At 36.6% G+C, this 17,853-nt stretch overlaps 2 protein-coding genes across 3 annotated transcripts; one reads left to right on the top strand and one right to left on the bottom strand.

Moving 5' to 3' along the window:
- The first annotated feature begins 609 nt into the window (after positions 1-609).
- Positions 610-10,747, top strand: LRRC39 (leucine rich repeat containing 39). Its single transcript, XM_076337898.1, has 10 exons — positions 610-765; positions 2,349-2,497; positions 3,042-3,190; positions 4,108-4,213; positions 5,310-5,466; positions 6,049-6,185; positions 7,757-7,902; positions 8,293-8,445; positions 9,507-9,646; positions 10,662-10,747. Exons 3-10 carry the CDS (start codon positions 3,066-3,068, stop codon positions 10,715-10,717), a joined length of 1,020 nt encoding a protein of 339 aa, XP_076194013.1. The 5' UTR covers positions 610-765; positions 2,349-2,497; positions 3,042-3,065; the 3' UTR covers positions 10,718-10,747.
- Positions 10,748-10,991: 244 nt separating this feature from the next.
- TRMT13 (tRNA methyltransferase 13) lies at positions 10,992-17,839 on the bottom strand. Of its 2 annotated transcripts, none has more exons than XM_076337895.1 (11): positions 17,701-17,839; positions 17,220-17,266; positions 17,065-17,131; positions 16,146-16,208; positions 15,948-16,017; positions 15,391-15,497; positions 14,261-14,428; positions 13,882-13,954; positions 12,837-12,911; positions 11,508-11,922; positions 10,992-11,187 (listed from the first exon to the last, which is right to left on the bottom strand). In XM_076337895.1, the coding sequence occupies exons 1-11, from the start codon at positions 17,833-17,835 to the stop codon at positions 10,992-10,994; spliced, it is 1,416 nt and encodes a 471-aa protein (XP_076194010.1). In that variant the 5' UTR covers positions 17,836-17,839. The 2 variants fall into 2 exon arrangements, with proteins under 2 accessions (XP_076194010.1, XP_076194011.1); XM_076337896.1 differs by having other exon boundaries at positions 17,220-17,262.
- Between the last annotated feature and the right edge of the window lie 14 nt (positions 17,840-17,853).

The raw sequence follows: 17,853 nt of genomic DNA, 5'->3' as shown, positions 1-17,853 counted from the left end.
TTATGGCTTCTGCCTCAAATAGTGACCTGTGATTATTGCTGTCTCTCTCTTTCCATTTGGTTGAAGAAAAAGCTTCTGACAGAGTTGTTCTCCTTTTATCTTCTCCAAGGGCTCTTTGAAGAAATAGAATGTTAAAAATATTTCATGATTGGAAGCATGAAAAGGGGTGAGTAATAACCCCTCTGCACATCCCGATAAAGATTACTTTTCTGTCTGGACTTGGATAATTTGCACTAAAATTCTTCAGCAAGAGAGTTCTTCAGCATGGGCAAAAGTAATGAGTAAAATACATAGTGATGTAATACTTTTTCTAGTCTAATTAGTCAATGTTGCTGTTTAATAGCACTTTGAAGCTCAGTTGTCTTGCAGAGAAACATTACTAGAGTAAAGCAAGTAATTGTCATTTTGAATTCAAAACTAGCTTATTTTTCATCGTGGAGCATAACAAGTACTCCTTTGTTCTCTTTGTTCACAATTTGTAACTTTTGTTAATGGGAGTCCAGGAGTTTATGGGAGTCCAGTCACATTCAGCAAACTGGGAAGACATTAAGAGTGGTAAATGCTTGGGGGTTTTGCAGAAGTGCCTCATGTGATACCTTCTATTCTCAGCATAGGTTAAAATTAGAACTAGACTGACGCTGCGTTGGAGTCTGAGTGAGAGTTCTAAATGGTTTTGGTAGTACAGACAAGATTTGTAATTTATCTCTGCTCTTGCCCAGAAAGCAATGAGCCACAGAAAATCCTTGGAAACACCAAATAATTGAGGTAAGTAGTTGTTAAACTCTTTCAGATGCTTGGAGGTGAAGTTGTTGGGAGATCTGATTACTTGGGAGTAAATTTGCCGTTGTTTTACAGCCATACTTGGGAATTCACTTCTGAATTGTTGGCCGTGATGGCATGATTATTATGGTTTTTATTTTCCTGACAAATAAGAAGATCTAAGAACAAGAAGCTTTTGATGGTAGTCCTGTTGTTATATAATTAAATCTCCTTGAAAACAAAGTCATATACTTGGGCCCTCTTTCATATTTCATGGTTCTAAAGCAATGTTTATTGAATAATATGCTTTCCACAGCAAAAGAGAGTTGCCCAATGTAAGCTTTACTAAAAATAAGTATTGTTTTGACTGTATAGTCCCATACTGGTTTTAGTAGTACAAGGATTAACAAATACCTCTTCAGAGATCTGCACCGCAATGTCTCTTTTCTGCACAATTTATATAAAAAGATTTCTAGTTTTCTACCTAAAAAAAGCTTATAGTTCAAAAAAAGTCTCTAAACAACAAGAAATGATAGATCAGGTAAATCACTTAATCTCAGTAGAAGTTTAATCCTGAAAAATACGGCAATTTAAATTGTAACCACTAATCAGAGCAAAAAACCTAGTACAATGTCTTAGTCATTACTGTTGCATATTGGGATGAGGAATGGGAAAGGTAGTTACTATGAGGACCACTGAAAGAGAAGTTAATCCTTCAAACTAGAAATGTGATCACATTTATGTGGGGGAGGGAAAGGGGATACAATCCTATCTTTACAGGAAAAAAGTCAATTGCTTTTTAGGAACCCAAATGCCAGACTGCATTGTGCCACACTGTAGTTGCCATTTGCGTCACCTATCAAATCCTGCCATTTTTCCTTAAACAGAGAACAGTTAAGAATCCTTAATATTAAAGTATTGGACCAGATTCTTCTTTAGTCAAGCATTATAATTTGTTTTTATGCTGTCTTTACAACAGGAAGCAATCCTGACAAGTTATATTTCTTATTATTTGCTTGCCTGTGCATTTTTAATTAAGTGATTTCAGTATAATCAGGCTTTACAAATTACTGTGTTAGCAAAAGACATGGTAAACATAAAATAGAATGATTGACAGTTTGAACACAGAAACGTTCACTAAGCAATTGTGGCGTATCCATGGCACACAAAATTATAGTGGAATAAATATGATGGAAAAGATTGCTGTAAAAGACAGACCTGCAGCAATTATTGTAGGGAAATATATGTATGAAAAGACCTGAAATTCCACTTTTGTTATCTACCTGCTTGTTGGGAAGAAAGTTATTCTCACTTTTTTAGTTTGAATGCATATGTAAGATGTTTTTCTTACTTGTCCCTGCAAGTATTAGTAAACAGTTAGAAAGGGAGCATTCAAATCATCAGTGTTCAGAGTACACTGCTGTTGGCATGACATTCAGCCCTCCGAGCTTATCTGAATATCAGTATCTTGGCTCCAGTTATTTCCAAAAAAACCCTTCCCCAGATGACTACAATAATGGCAATAAGAATGCTTTTTAGAGGGGCGCACTGATTAGGATGACCAAGTATCCTATTTTGCTGCTCTTCAGGAAAACGTGTGTTAATTATCTCACTAAGGAATAGATGACTTCAAAACTTTGGGCTGATTTTTTTTTTTTAATGTGGATCGTGACACTCAGCAGGGCTACAAGAAGATTCAAAGAGAGATCTGAAGAATTTAAAAAGCCTTTTCTTAAAGGTAACGCATGACTAACTATAAAATACAATTAATTAAATTATGAAGAAAATGAATGCAAATAAAGTATACAAATTTATTTCCAGCAACAGTTCAGTTTCTCTAAAGTGCAAAACTCCTTTAGTTACAAGTATTTATACCAGGTAGCTGCCAGGATGCACCTACCAGGATTTAACTGACTTAAATGGCAGCTTCATTTCTTCCTGGGAGGGGAATGAATGCTCATATCTGTACTTAATAATTATGGTCAGTTCTCAGCCTACCATTGGAAGGAACTGAGAGAAGCAGTTGTTCACTGACTAAGAATGCAGAGACATTGCAAAGATACCATTTCTTATTGTAAGAAAATTTAACTAGGTGCAATTATCTATTTTTATAAAGAGAAAGCAGTTGGTAAAATTCTGTCAGTTCTATACATTAACTAAATTTAGTAATATAATCAAGTGGGTATTGCAGTATTTTAGTTTTCACAGCACTGTCCCCATCTGGGAGCTCATACATGTGCTGATGCATTGAGCCTGAAATTCACAGTCAGATTCTTGTGCAGACTGAATCTGAACATGTAAAGATCATGACTGAAACTGCAGTTTGTGTCGGAACATTCACTGCTGTGAAGACACTTTGGGAAGTGAGAATACACAAGATAAATGAAGAATTACAGAAAGAAAAGGAATTCAGAGAGAGGTCTGCAGGAAGGTAGGTAAATTGTAGATCTGTAAGTATGTGAGAAGCTAGACTATATGTTACATTTAAGAAAACTGTAATTGGTCATTTCAAACTCATCCAGAGTCTAGTTCTTTAGTCGTTACTCCAGGAGAATTCCCACTGCTTAGAATCTAGCAATATGGTCAGGTCAAACCAAGAATTGTGTTCTGTGATAAAAGTATTAGCATGTATACTAAATCCCCTAAATTTGGATATTAAAATCCTCTCCTGTGTGGATATTCTAACCAGTGGAGATTTAATTTGCTATGCTTTCTTCTCAATAGAGGCATTAACAGGGTCGCTTGGTCTTCTGTCTGGCCAGCAATTTCATGAAATGTGAAGAAAGTTAGCATTCTGTTTTTGGAACCCTTCCTAATTCGTCAGATGTGTTTGAAATGGAATAACAAAATCAAAAGTTACAAATGGAAAATACAAGCAGAAAGAAAGAGATTTAGCCTAATTTTCGTAATTCTTGTTTAAGTCCTCTTTGGAAATCAAGCTAAAAGAATCCCTATCTGATTGACCTGTTTTGATCGCGCTTACATTTGGTGGAACTGAAGGCTTTCTTTTTAGACTGCTTCAAAATTTATGGCTTTGGAACTTAATTTCACATGACTTTATAATCTGTTGCCCTGCTGCTGCAACGTGATGAAAGTGAATGAAGTTATGTCTTCCTTCTGACTGTAAATTTGAAGAACTGTAAAATAGAATTCCTATAAATTACCTCAGCCAAACATTACTTTATGTTCTTCCATCAAATTGATAGTATATTTAGCATCCAGATGTAATAAATGTTGTTTGACATCGAAAAACGCTATGGATGTCTCTCTGTTCCAGAAAATAGAAGGGATAGTAATTATTGCCTGTATTCATTGTTGCACCACTGACAAATCTTCTTTCCCTTGTAGGCTACTACTTGTCTGGGAGGAGAGAGCTGCTTTAGCAAAGCTCAAAGAAAAAGTTATTAACAAAGATGGAAGAGCAATTTTGAGGATAGAGGAAGAAGAATGGAAGGTAGCGTTGATAGGAATGAATATTGCTTGGGTTGGATGACTGATGCATTAGAAAACTACTATTTACAACTTTACACTCAGAGTTGTACTATTTTTAATCTATGAAGTGCTCACTGTGTGCTTTGCTAACAATGAATTGAGACACACTGTTGTGAGAGTGTAAAAGCAAGCTGATATTTTTAGTTCTGAATATTAAGCATTACTCTGCAAAAATATAGCCCAAAAGGCTTTTCTGCATTAGAAATTATTTACACTGCAAATTATGAGTTTAATTATGTAAATCCTCGTTTAACATTAACACACCAGAACTACTGAAACAGATCAAGGTGAAAACTCTCTGCGTTTAGGTGCATGAAAATATTTCTTACTGTTGTTTACTTTCTCTAAGAGTGAAAATGAGCCAGTAGATTCCCAGAACACTGTTATTCTTGTTTCTAATGCACGGGGGGAAGTGGCTAACTGTAGAATCAACAACAGAGTGGAAGCTAATAGTCTGTTCAGAGCTACACAGAAATGCAGATGCCAGTTCTATGAAGTGAGGAGAATTAAGATCATGTTGAGGCCAGAGAGTGACAGCAACACCTGGCAACACCCTGGTGGTCCATAAGCCAGTGTTCCTTGTTCAGAACTCATAGCATACAGACATTGTAGTTTTTCTATCGCTTAGCTCTTCTGCTTTCAGATGCTCACTGTTTTTCGTAACAGAATAGGAAATACAATTTAGATCACCATTTAAATGCAGAAAGCTATTTAGAGCAGTTTCATCTTCAGCTATATTGGCTTTGTTTAAAAAAAAAGAAACAAACAAAAGCAAGCCTGAGGCTTTTCAAGCAATGACAGTAGTGCAGATAACTAAATCCTGGGAGCAAAAAGTGGGCAGGTTAAATCTGTGGTCAGAATGACCCGCATTGATGGTGTTCATTTTGGGATGTTGTTACAGTATAGCTTGAGAAGAAGGAAAGATTTCTTTTTTCCCCCTTCTTTTTTTTCTTTTTTAATCACAAGACTGTTACTGTTTCCAATAAAACTTCTACCTAAGCCTGTATTCTTGTTGCATACTAAACTGAATTTCTTCTGGTTCGTATTTCTTACCTTAGACACTACCTTCGTGCTTACTGAAACTAGTCCATCTCCAGGAATGGCAGCTTCACAGAACTAGTTTGCAGAAAATTCCTCAGTTCATTGGAAGATTTCACAATCTTGTTGTTCTGGATCTATCCCGGAACTCAATTGAAAGTGTACCTAAAGAAATTGGTGAGCTGTGCTTTCTTTTATTTTAAGCTGCTTTTCTAACAAAATTAATCTTGTGCAAAGTGCACAAACATGCCATTTTTATGCACTTTGCCTGTCTAACAATCCTATTGGGTAGTTAGAAAACAGATGATTTAAATCTAACAGTGAGATAGAGATCTTAAAACCACGGATTCCTTATAACTTAAAAAAAAAATGGCCAGATGAAGGAGACATCTTTATGAAAGCTCCCCATGAGAAAAAAGGTTGTAAGCACAGCAGATACTAGACATCAGAATGCAGCTAGAAAAGTGATACTGAAAAATAGGCTTCATGTTCCGAGTCCATGAGTAGGCATGAGTAGCCTATGTTCCTAAGTTGTTTTGGGTTTTTTTTTGTAGCACTCATTAGTGTGCATTTCTCATTAGAGTGCAGTTCTGTACTAAAGAGTCCTGAAGTCCTATTATTTGAATTTCAGTGAATCTTTTTTTTTTGAGAATGCAGAGCACTTGTATAACAGTATAAGGATAACACAAAACAAGTAATATTGTACTTCAAATAGAATGAACGTGAACATTTATCATTTCTCATTTGTGCTCTCCGCAGGCCAGCTGACTAGCCTCCAAGAGCTGCTTCTCAGTTACAACAGAATAAAGTCTGTTCCTAAGGAAATAAGTAACTGTGTCAGTCTGGAAAGATTGGAACTGGCTGTCAACAGGAGTATCTGTGATCTTCCTCCTCAGGTTTTGACAGACTGCTTTGTTTTGTTTTGTTTAGTTTTGTTTAATGCATATTTTGAATTTATCCAAAACCAATTATCATTAAAAGTTGCACTCCACGTTTTCAGATTTGCTTTGATACTCTGATTTCACAACTACTCCACAGAAGCACATATGTGAACGATATTTATATGACTAGCCAAACTGAAGCCACATGAGAAGGACGTACATATACCCGAGCAGTTGAAGGAGCCAATCTTTATTTTGTCCAGATAAATGACTTGGTGGTGCTTACAGGACAGTGATATACTTGATGTTAATTTGTTTAGGCTGAAGGTCTTCACTGATTTACCCCACTGAGGATCTGACACCTTAGCACAGAGAAGTTCCCTTTTATGGTTGAGAATACAAATTCATACCATATGCCAGGACACAACTGTAAGCATCTTTACCAGAGCTGCTAGCTATGAAAAGGGTTTGTGTGAGTTATACAACTGCCTATGCACAGAGTTGAAAGAATGTTGTTCTGAGATGTTGAAAGCAATTAAGAGAGAATAAAAACAACTGCTTACCTACTATTGAGCTTTAAGCTGGACTGACCTAAATGTGAGAGACACCTGAATCTCTTTAAGTATTAGTCTCTTAGATAGAGATGACAAGTATGTAACTGTATTTACTTGTTTTAATTTATTTAAAAAAACAGTAGCAGCAATAGTTGGCAGCAATCAGTGCTTTACAAAATTGAGTGAGTCCAAACAGTAATACCTAACAACAAATCTTCAAATGAAAATATACACTATTAATCAGAATCCAGAATTTACAAAATCTATGTGGATACAGGTTACATGGTGTAATGTCGAGTGATAGCTTTTAAATTAACAGCTCATAGCAAATACATACTTCTGTCCTATTGAGACTATGGTGATGTGAACACCGTGAAGCTTTGGTTATATGTACTTGAGTGGCATTCAGTGTTTAGACAGTTGGACCAGATTTGCAAAAAACCATCTTTGCATCACTTGAACATTGTAAAAGCACCTGGAGGCATGATTCGCCAAAGGACTTAGGTGCTGCAATACTGAATGATGCGATGTTTCATTTTTAGAATGTCTTGCCATAGTAGTAGACTTCACAACATGGAAAGTGTCTAGGTTCGCTCTAAAATACAGTCCATGCGATTTGAGCCATAAAAATCAAACCAGTTGATGAATGAAAAATGGCATATTGCATGGAGAAACACCACTGAGTATGAAATACTGAGGACAATGGTGTCTTTAAAATTCTTTTTCTTCTCAAGGCTTGGGGTGTATCTGCATGGTAGTCATGGCATTCAGCTTCTCAGCAGTTAGGGCACTCACCACCAGGTGCGAGATAAAGTTCTTCTGCCTGATCAGTTTCAAACCAACCTACCTTCCAGGTGAGAACTGTAATTGTTAGGTAATATCAGCTAATGTGAACTCAGAAACCATTCTGTGTTTACTAACTCCAAAATGTGTTGTAATGTTTTTCAATTGTTTCTTTTTTTCAGTCAACATTATTACAGCACTGCTGTAATGAAACAGCTATACAAACTTGCATTAAATCTCTATTTTCAGCTCAGTGATTTAAAGAAGCTTTCACACATAGATTTGTGCATGAATCAGTTTACTACCATCCCTTCAGCTCTTCTCAACATGCCAAATCTAGAATGGTTAGATATGGGGGGAAATAAACTCCAGGAGCTTCCTGATGCAATTGACAGGTAAATAAATCTCAAAGCTCACATCTTAGTCTCAATTCCATTGCATTGAAATTCTAATTATTAATCCTACTTCAAAAGATTATTTTAATGCTAGCCTCACTGCAAACTTAAGATTTATCAGCCCTAATGTGATATTTTGGATGAGCTGGAATAATCCATTCAATAAACAATATATTCAGTATCAACTATCAAGTTAAATATTTCTTGCCAATGGCATTTTCGACTAGAGGTTAGGTGATTATCTTGAATATGGGCTTTTCTTTGAGAATTGTTGTATTCTTTATGCAAGTCCTTTATGTGGCTGTAAAAATGAATCAATAACTTTATATTAATGATGGATAAGATTAATTTTCTAAATCTTGATTGATTGCACAAATACCTATTTTACAGAATGGAAAATCTCCATGCTTTATGGCTCCAAAGGAATGAGATAAACTCTTTGCCAGAAACCATTAGCAATATGAAAAATCTTAGTACTCTTGTTCTTAGCAACAACAAACTTAAGGATATCCCAGCTTGTATGAAGGACATGACAAATCTGAGGTAAGAAAAAGCAACAGAAATATAAATAAAAATACTAAAAGATAAGTTTTAAAGCCTCCCTTGAGTTGTGTATCAGAGAGTGATGCTAAGGAAGTGGAAAAGGCACGTCCACAGTTGTATGGATGGACATAATGCCATATAAATCAGCATAATTACACAGATTCACAACCGCTGAGGATCTGGCCAAGAAAGCTCTGTGTAGCACAACTCATTTAAAGAAGTAAGCTATGACAGTTACAGTCCCAAATGTGAAAGGAGACTATAATACAGTTTCTTATTCTGAAATGCCCAATTCGAACTGGCCTTTTATATCACTCTCTAAAGCCAAGAGCTAGGAGGAAAAATATGTAACAAGCATAGAAATGACAAAAAGTAGAACTTTGGCACTGAAAAGTCAAGCATTCAGAATTAAGCAAAAAGGATTAGATATAAAGCTATAGATGAAACTCTCCAGTACTTGATTGAAAAATAAAAGAGAATGAATGCAAATTTTTAATTGGTAGAATTGGAAATATTAGTTTGTATACTGTGACAGAAACTTTCCTGTTGTTTGCATTTTCATTTGAATTACTGGATGCTGGCCATTTTGGAGAAAGAATGCTAGTCTAAATAAATCACATCTAACCCAGTAAGACAATTCCTGTTTTCAGATGTTTTGGAAGCAGCAGCACCTCTTTAAACAAATACATACAAGCATGGACCAAGAACAGAGGGAGACAGGGCTGGCTGTTGCCTTGCAAAGTTGGGAGGATGCAGGCATTTGCACTCTTGTTCTCATCCACTCATCTGTTTGTGGAAGCTCAGTAAGGCTGACAATGGGGTGAAAACCTGAAGATAAAAAGACGAGGACTGCAATGTTTTCTCCCACCACAATCAGCTACAGTTAATATAAGGCATCTCCTTAGCTTAGTTCTACTAATATAGTGGTGGGTTTAGTATAAGAAAAGACTTGTTTTATTTTGCTTGAAATACTGTTTGAGGAATCTTAATTCAGTTTCAAAAGAGTTGTTCTCTCTGGACAAAACCTATTGCAAGAGTAACCTTTTCTGGTGAACTGTCAGATTTGTCAACTTCAGAGACAACCCACTGGAGTTGAAGGTAACACTCCCTCCATGTGAGAATACAGAAGAGGAGGAGCAACAGGAAATGTTCGGCATTGAATTCATGCACATGTATATCCAGGAGTCACTCAAGAAAACAGGTATGGCTTTTTATTAATTCTAATCCCTCTGGAATACAGTGAGGAAGGGAAGGATAAACTGGATAAAAGAAAGTTAGGATACGCATACAAATGAAACATGAATAATCTTCTTAATAAATGATTAACATTTTCCAAAAATCTGTAAGCAGGGGCACTTTTATCAGGAGTATCAGGTCTTCACATGAGCAGCATATATTCTAGTAGGAACATACTGGAACCATGGAACACTGGAATAAACATGCCTGAGTTACCTACAGCCCGGATAACTGGAAGTTGATGACTGTCTCTTGTATTTGCAATTTAATTAGAGTTTACATAGTGTAGGTCTTCCAGCACTGTTTGTCTCATGAAGCTCAACTTTCCCTATTTTTGGATGTTGTACAGATGGGGACTACCAAAGAAGGATGTAAGGGAGAGATGCCTATGTTCCCAACATAAACCATTTTTTAGCAATGAATTATCAACACCTGATAAACAGATGTTTCTCGCAACTTGCTTTCCATGACACAAAATCCAGTCACCTAAACAAAACACCCCCACAATTTCATCCCACTTCTAAATCACTGACAAAAAAATGCTGTTAGTGGTCTCAAAGGTAACAGCTTAAAGGTTGCAGTAAGAGACCAAAATAAGCACTTTTGAACAGATACGCAGGTGGCAGCTGTTACTTGCAGAGAGAACTTCATGCATTGCAGGTATAAAATGTTCTCTCTGATTTTAATTCTATGTATCAAGAAGGCTTAAAAAATGAATGACTGAAATGCTCTTGATTTAGAATGCTACGCCAGCTTTTTTCTTACCAGTATTTCATGAATGGATAATCAAATTAGCAAAAATATATCAAGATGACAGTTTACAAGGAAGTTTTCTTCCTTAACAGATTCCCCTAGCAGCATGGGCTGATGAAAGTACCTAGGCCTACTTAAATAATTAAGAGGAAATACAAAGCTATCCTGAACTTCAAAGTGAAAATAAAGTATGTTAATTTTTCTTATTTTAACCCATTGTCTTTCAGGAAATCTGGAAAGTTGTACTTCTGGTCCTTCTCCTATCATAAATGCTAATGAATAAAGAATGTAACTGTGAATGGAAGAAAATATCAAGTATACTTCTTCCTAACAAAGAGGCGTACAAGAGGTTTCAAATACTCTTAGGGATTTTATTTTTCCACTGATGAGAACTGGCTTGCATATTTGTAATTCCCAGTGAAACTGGGAAACAGGAGACCTTTTCCTGGGTACAGGAAAGACTAAAACAGTTTTTTTGTAAGCAAGGAATTAGCTTTTTAAAAAATCCAGATAAGTTTTATAGGGTTTTTTCCTACCAATTCCAAATCTATCGCCTGTCATGTAGTTGGCTCTGGTATCAAAGATGGACTTGGGACAGCTGTCAAGAGGACATTCTCCAAGGACACAGCAGACTCTGTATAATACTGTAGTGCAGCCTTGTATCCTCGTTGTTGTAAATATTCAATCCGTCCATGATCAATCAGCAGTTTACAGAGGCAACCTATCTCCTTTCGTTCTTCAAAAGTAAGTATCCTAATTTCATAAAAAGGAGGAAAAGAACAAACAACATATGTCAGAAGGACAGTTTTGTTAATTAACATTAGTAGTTCAAGCTTAGAAAAACTACTGAAATCACTGTAAGTTCACTTCAATTCAGGCAAGCATGACTGTTTAAATATTTTGAAACGTATGGCCATGAAAATTGTATTTTTAAAGTAGAATATTTCTATAAATTTAGTAATTAAAATGTTCGATAAATTAGTCATTTTGAGGACCCAAAACAATTTCATATACCACTATACATAATTTTGCTTTTCTGCAGGACTCCATTTGCTAGAAAAAAAATTACATACCCTTGGAAAGTATCAGAACCACTCTCTGTCTTGCTGAATGTTTGCTCGTGTTCTTCTGTGTCATTAGTTTGATCTTCACTTTCTTCACTTGTAGAGGCTTTGGTTGTAGTTTCTCGCATGCCACAAGTAGCCCAGCTACTCATTCTCTGAAAATAATGAAATTCTACTGGTCCAAGTCCTACTGATTTAAAGAACTCTCTGCCTACATAATGTGTCCAGTCACACTTGTGATGGCAGCACAGTGCAATAACAATTCCAGCTACAGGCTTACAGTCGTCTTTGTTGCTTTCATTATCAGCAGAATCGTTAGAAGCCACCTCTGTCTTATCATTCCTAGAGCGTTTTGGTGCAGGCTCTTCATTTTCTCCATCACTGCAAGTTGTATAACTTTCAACCAAGCATCTCAAAGCAAGATCTGGGAAAAAACAGATATCCCCCCCCCAAAATAGTGGTGATCACCATGCCATTATTTATACAGGCTGTATCATGGTTGGGAATGTACTTCCCACCAATAATAATAAAAGTGTACATCACAAACTAAGCCAAAAAGCAATTTTAAGGATAACTAAAAATTACAAGCATGCTTTGAAAACATGAAACCCCTAAATGCTAAATGAATGTTATGTGACCTCTGGAGCTACTAAGGGCTTATCCTCTTGAATATTTGTTCTACTCAAGTGAATTTGAAATACTTTGGTTAACAAACTGGCATATTGTAGGAGGATCTCCTCTCTGTAAAACATGCAAGTATTTCCTCTAAGAGTTTGATATCTAGGACACAATCAATTTAATATGTACATGTACTTCTTAAATGCTTAACTGTCTCATCTTTGTAACGGTACCTATATAGGTGTCGTATTTGAGATGTCTTTCTCTACTTAGTAGATGCGTAACGTTAGAAAAAGTGTAGTAGTTGAAAATTATCAGGAGAGAAACACATTTGTTTGCTTGGGATACGTATTCAGACAGCCAATACAAATTTAGAAAGAATAATATTTCAGCGTAGAGGCGATGGTGTTAAAAAAAACCCCCAGAAACAAAGGATATTTTCAACAGTTTACACATACATGACCCAGGCCTCCATACGCTATTCTTTGTTCTGCTCTATAGAAAACAAGAAAGGTTCTACTTCTGTCTAAAGTAGCCTTGTATCTATTATCCATTTACTATTCCACTGAAGTCAACAGATATTTAGAATATAATTGCTACATTCACCAACAAAGGGTTAGAGGGCAAGAAAAGCTTAAAAGGACAGTTTGGAAGATCAGTCCATTCAGACTATAAGATTTAGCATCCTAACTTTCTGCATTTAACACATGTAATTCATACCTGTCGCAGCACCACACAAATGCTTCCCAATTCCTACCACTGGTAGTTTTTTCTTCTCCAAAATAGGTACCTTATCTGGGGGGAAAAAAAACCACGAAAATAAACAAACACACACAATCCACAACAACCCCAGAACCTCTATTATTCTAGTTGGGGCAGTATTTTTTCTGGATAATATAGTTTCAGCACACTTTAAAAAAAGAAATAAATGTTTACCACTACTAAAAATACAGTGATCTGTACATACAGTTATAAGCTATTAAAAGGAAAGGTTTTTTTTCTTAAACAACTCAACCTTGTCCAAAGGCAAAGAATGCATTTTAATGCTGTTATGAAGCAATACGATTTTGTTTCTGAGCAGCAACACTACTATATAGCAGTAAAATGGTTACCGGAGAACACTGGACTGATTTTCCTTAACAGAGTTATCTGCAGCCCAGAGATTAGCTCCAGCTAAACAGTAATATAAATACTTTGCCTTTTATTAAAATGAAGTATTAGAAATACAGGATTTTGCATTTATGCTAAGATAGTTACATTTATCTATTTAAGCATTTCAGCCTTTCTATACTGCCTACGAAATGTAAATGTGACATTAATGCATCTCCTAATCACAGGTGTTCCCACAAATTCTATATATGCATAGCATGTAGTTTGCATTGATATGCAAACATTGATATGCATAGCATATCAATGATATGCATGACTTGCTTCATTCCACACACCTAAAACAAACAATGCAAAGGTTTTTAATCCTGCAAGTTCTAAAAAACCTTCAAAATGTTTTTGTTTTGGTATTTCTCACCTATAATGATGTCCTTTAAGTGTATAAAAAGCAGAAAATTTTAAATCCCCATTTAATATATATGTGTCTGTATATATATGTATATACACACAGCATTAACGTGTCCAAGCAACCACTGAGAATAATCTTCAAAACCAAATACATTTAAGCATGCTACATACAAATTGACTTGAACTCCAGTATTCAAAATCTAAAATTAAGCCTCTCTTTCAGAATTACGCAAGCCAAGAAGGAACTTACTTAAACATAAGTGTTGAATATCAACTTGAAGCCTTTCAAATATAGAATTTCTCCTTTTATGTTTTCCATCCACCTGTGTAAACAGAACAAGATCATTAAGTAGGGCTGGCCACTAATAATTATAATTTTGCTCCAGGTATTAATGCCGGACTTTTTACCTGTCAAGTCAACATCTGCACGTTTCCAACGTTAGACACCAGGATTTTTTTCTAATAAATTTGCTATCGGCAAAGTATGGAATGTAGGCAATCACACTTCCAAAACTTTTAACATTTCAAAGGCTTTATGTTGTTTTTGAAGATAAAAAGCAAATACTAACAGCTTCAATGACAACAGTTTAAAAATTATACTCTGCTAATATGACAATATCCTCTCTTACCTTGAATCTTGTAGTTGCCCTTTCCACAAGCAAAAACTGAACATTGTCAACATTCTCTAAGGCAACATCAACCCAATGAGACAGCTTTCCTCGCCCAGCTCCAAACTCAACAAAACATCTTCCTGGACCAAGTAAATGTAATTTTTCCATGTTACCTAAAATAGAAGCCTACAAACATCAAAAGATTATTTACAAACCAAGCAAATATATACACTGTGTATTGTAATGCCTGATAGAAAAATGATTACTTCACCAAACTGCAGAAGACTCTTTCAAGTCTTCTCTTCCATGAGGGATTAGGGAAAAGATGTTGTGTGTTACAGCAGAAAGGGATTATAAATTCTGGCTAGTCAGCATCACCCTGCCCTTCTTCCACTGCTCACAGAACTCCACCCAGAAGTTTTTGGAATGGATTTTTGGGATCAGGTACACATTATAATACTGTTCTCTGCTGATTCTCGAAGTAGCTATCCAAAATATGGGTACTGTACTGGATTTTCTGTAAAGCACGAGTGCCTGCAGAGCCCTCTCTTTCTGCTGCAGTTACACGTTTTATAATACATAGGAAAAGAAAGTAGAGCGTGGGAAGAAAATACAGAAAGCAGACATTTCTCACTTTTGAAATTTTCTTCCCAAAGCTTTCTATTTTGCTACAGTATGCAATCCATCTCTCTTAATATTCCTGCTGTTCAATATACATTAAAAAGGCAGAAGGTAAACTCAGGCTCTCCAATTCTTTTTATGCCCCTGTTACACAACTAGGAAATCTAGGACCACCTCTTAACAGAAAAAGTAAAAAATTCCTTTTACTTCTTAGCAAATACAACATTTTACCTTTTGTAGCTCAGATTTATTATGAGTTAATATAAAATAAGTAAAAATTCAGAAGAACACCACACAATTTGTAATCTATTTCAGTATCCTAATAAACTTTTGTTACTAATACTTAACAAAGCGGCCATTCAAAGGTTGTATGTGTGCTATTAGTTGAAGACCATAGTTATAGAGCATATCAGATCTCCTCTATATGAAGTGACTAGCATTATGCACACACAGTCCCTCGAATTTACAGTAGCAGAATTCCACATGTTTAAAAACATCTATAGCTATTAGTAGAGCAGTGACCATACCTGCTGTTTCAAGTGTTTGAAAGCGGATTCCCCATTCTTTGGGTCATTTAAGGCTTCTTGTAAAGCCTGGTGGGACAGTATTTGTTCCTCAAGGCGAAGTTCCAGGCCTGCATGCAAATGCAAAACTTTTAGGTATAGGTTTCCAGTTTCAAGAGTTTCGGGTTTTGTAACACACACGTTAACAATACTCAGACATGAGCTCAATTTCTAGCACTAACAAAATAGTCTGTTGGGAGCATAAATCCATCATCATATGTTTAGAACAGAGCTGTATTGTTATCTGTAGTGATACTTGAATGGGAAATAAAAAACACAAAAGGAAGGGAAATTAGCTATATGAACAAAAGATCAGTCTTTTATCATTCTCTCCATCTAGTTTATTCTTCTGAGTAAAATTTAGCTATTGGAGGATTGCCTACATCTTGATGGTAATTACTTCAGATGTGTTTAGTGCCAAATGTCTTACATTTTCACAAATATCTAACAACAAAAATAACAATGAAATATTTAATCAATTCAATTTAAAACATCTTATTTTCAGTATTAAGTAAGCTCACCATTACTTGCTTTTTTCAACTTGATAATTAAGTTCTCCAGCTCTTCTTTGGATAGAGAAGAGATAGGTACCTTTTTAAGGAAAAAAAAGCACCACCCATAAATACAAGAGTGTTTTATTTTTGCTAGTTCTTTAGTCATATGATAAACTGCAACACGTTATGTAGGGACAGAGCTTTAGAACAAATAAATGTACTCACTTGTTTTTCTGGTATTTCTGCTACATCTTTTAAACCTGCATTAATATCTTGAACAAAGTAGACCTTTAAAAATCAAAAGAAAAGAAATCTGATTCTGTTAATTACCAGGAAGCCAAAAGCTAAATTCTTCAGTGTTTTTATCATAAGGTACACAGCAATAGGAATCCACTGCAAAAGAAGATATTCCAAGTAATTTTTTTTCCTATACTCTGATCCTGAATCCCCAGCAGAAATGACTGTTCTGACACATTTTGACAAGATTGAACACGTTCATAAGAGTTAAGCTGTCAATGCTTACTAGACTGATTCCAGAGACCATTCTAAGGTTTCCCAGGTAATACTAAAGGTGCAATACTGATAAAGCAGAAAGACAGACAATAAAGAAGCCATCTTCTGTTTTCTTGAAACAGCTGTTGAGACACACATCCTATTCTTTCCCTCAGCACTGGCTGCAACTGTCAGCCTAATTTTCCATAACTCACTGCTAGCTTGAGTGAAGCAGGCAGCTGGCTAGGGCAGCAGCCTGCCAGAGGTAGGAAAATGCCTAGAGCCTCCCTGCTAGTTTTGCTTTCCGAGGACAATCTCTCACCAAGCCTTTAAAATGAATGGCATTGTGAGAGACTGTTCTTAGAGAACGTTTCTGAGAAAAATGAATTCAGCATTTTCATTTGTAACTAAGAGAACTGAAAAGTTGTACTGAACTACAGTGAGATGGGACCTAAAAGGTGAGGAGAGTGGAACATGAATTCCATTTCAGCAAGTACTTATTCAGCTTCCATACTGTCATTACTGTAGTGCTTGCTGAGACTGCTGTCCTCCAGTTCACAGCTGCTGTCAGCACAATAAATTCTCTGCAGAGCTTTAATGTTTAGGGTCTTAAATCTGAGAGGAAGTACTGCTGAATTTACACTGCACTTACTGGCTTTGGCTTCTCTCTTGAATTACATTTTTTTAAATGTTTTTGTAGTTGGTCTTCATATACAGTGCTAAAATCCAAATGGAAAGAAAAGTAAGTAACAGCATTTACCGTGTGAACTCTGACAAAGAACAGGAAAAACATTTACATATACTTACTGTTTTGGATCAAGAGGACACGGAATTCTTTTTCTGTCACTTTCTTCCTAGTTATAAAAGAAAAGTTTTAGACAACACTTCAGCATGCATCCAGTGTTTCTGTTTTAGAAAAGCTGTTGAGGGACATCTGAGTTTCATAAAGCATCCATTCTGAGGTAGGTGGGTTAACCGGAATGGAGAAACTGAGACAAGAATTTAATACCTAAATGGATCCTAAAAGAATAAACCTGTAATGTAATGGTAGCGTTACTGCTGGCCTTGGCACATCCAGGGCTCAAAGGAAGGCGTGGGCGCTGCCTCTCCTACCCGTGCCGTGGGGCCTGCTCAGGCGGACCTGCCACTCCAGGCCCCCCGAGGTGCCGCCGGGGCTTCCCGCCTGCCCCAACCCCTCTCAGGGAACCCCGGGCTCCCCTGACCCCAGGAGCCCATCTGCCCTAGCCGGAGAAGGGGGCCTGCTGCTCCGCCCGGCAAGGCCTAGTACCTCCTGCTGCCCATGCTCTCCGCAAAAGCGCCTCCCAGGAGCCGGGATCATCTTGCAGAAGCGCTTCTTTCTCGCCACGAAGTAGGCACATCGCCCTGGGACCGGGGAGCCGCGGCCCGGCTCCGGTGCCGCCATTTCCGTCCCAGCACCCCC

This window comes from Aptenodytes patagonicus, chromosome 5 (assembly GCF_965638725.1).
Source record: "Aptenodytes patagonicus chromosome 5, bAptPat1.pri.cur, whole genome shotgun sequence".
Taxonomy (NCBI): domain Eukaryota; kingdom Metazoa; phylum Chordata; class Aves; order Sphenisciformes; family Spheniscidae; genus Aptenodytes; species Aptenodytes patagonicus.
This window is presented reverse-complemented; position numbering and strand designations above follow the sequence as displayed.

Coding starts and splice junctions, on each gene's coding strand:
- TRMT13 (XM_076337895.1), bottom strand. CDS start 17,835: ATGGCGGCACCGGAGCCGGGCCGCGGCTCCCCGGTCCCAGGGCGATGT. Junction 16,018..16,145: donor CAGAAATACCAGAAAAACAA/GTGAGTACATTT, acceptor TTCCTTAAAAAG/GTACCTATCTCTTCTCTATC. Junction 12,912..13,881: donor TATTCAACACTTATGTTTAA/GTAAGTTCCTTC, acceptor TTTTCCCCCCAG/ATAAGGTACCTATTTTGGAG.
- LRRC39 (XM_076337898.1), top strand. CDS start 3,066: ATGACTGAAACTGCAGTTTGTGTCGGAACATTCACTGCTGTGAAGACA. Junction 3,191..4,107: donor AGAGAGAGGTCTGCAGGAAG/GTAGGTAAATTG, acceptor TTTCCCTTGTAG/GCTACTACTTGTCTGGGAGG. Junction 9,647..10,661: donor GGAGTCACTCAAGAAAACAG/GTATGGCTTTTT, acceptor ATTGTCTTTCAG/GAAATCTGGAAAGTTGTACT.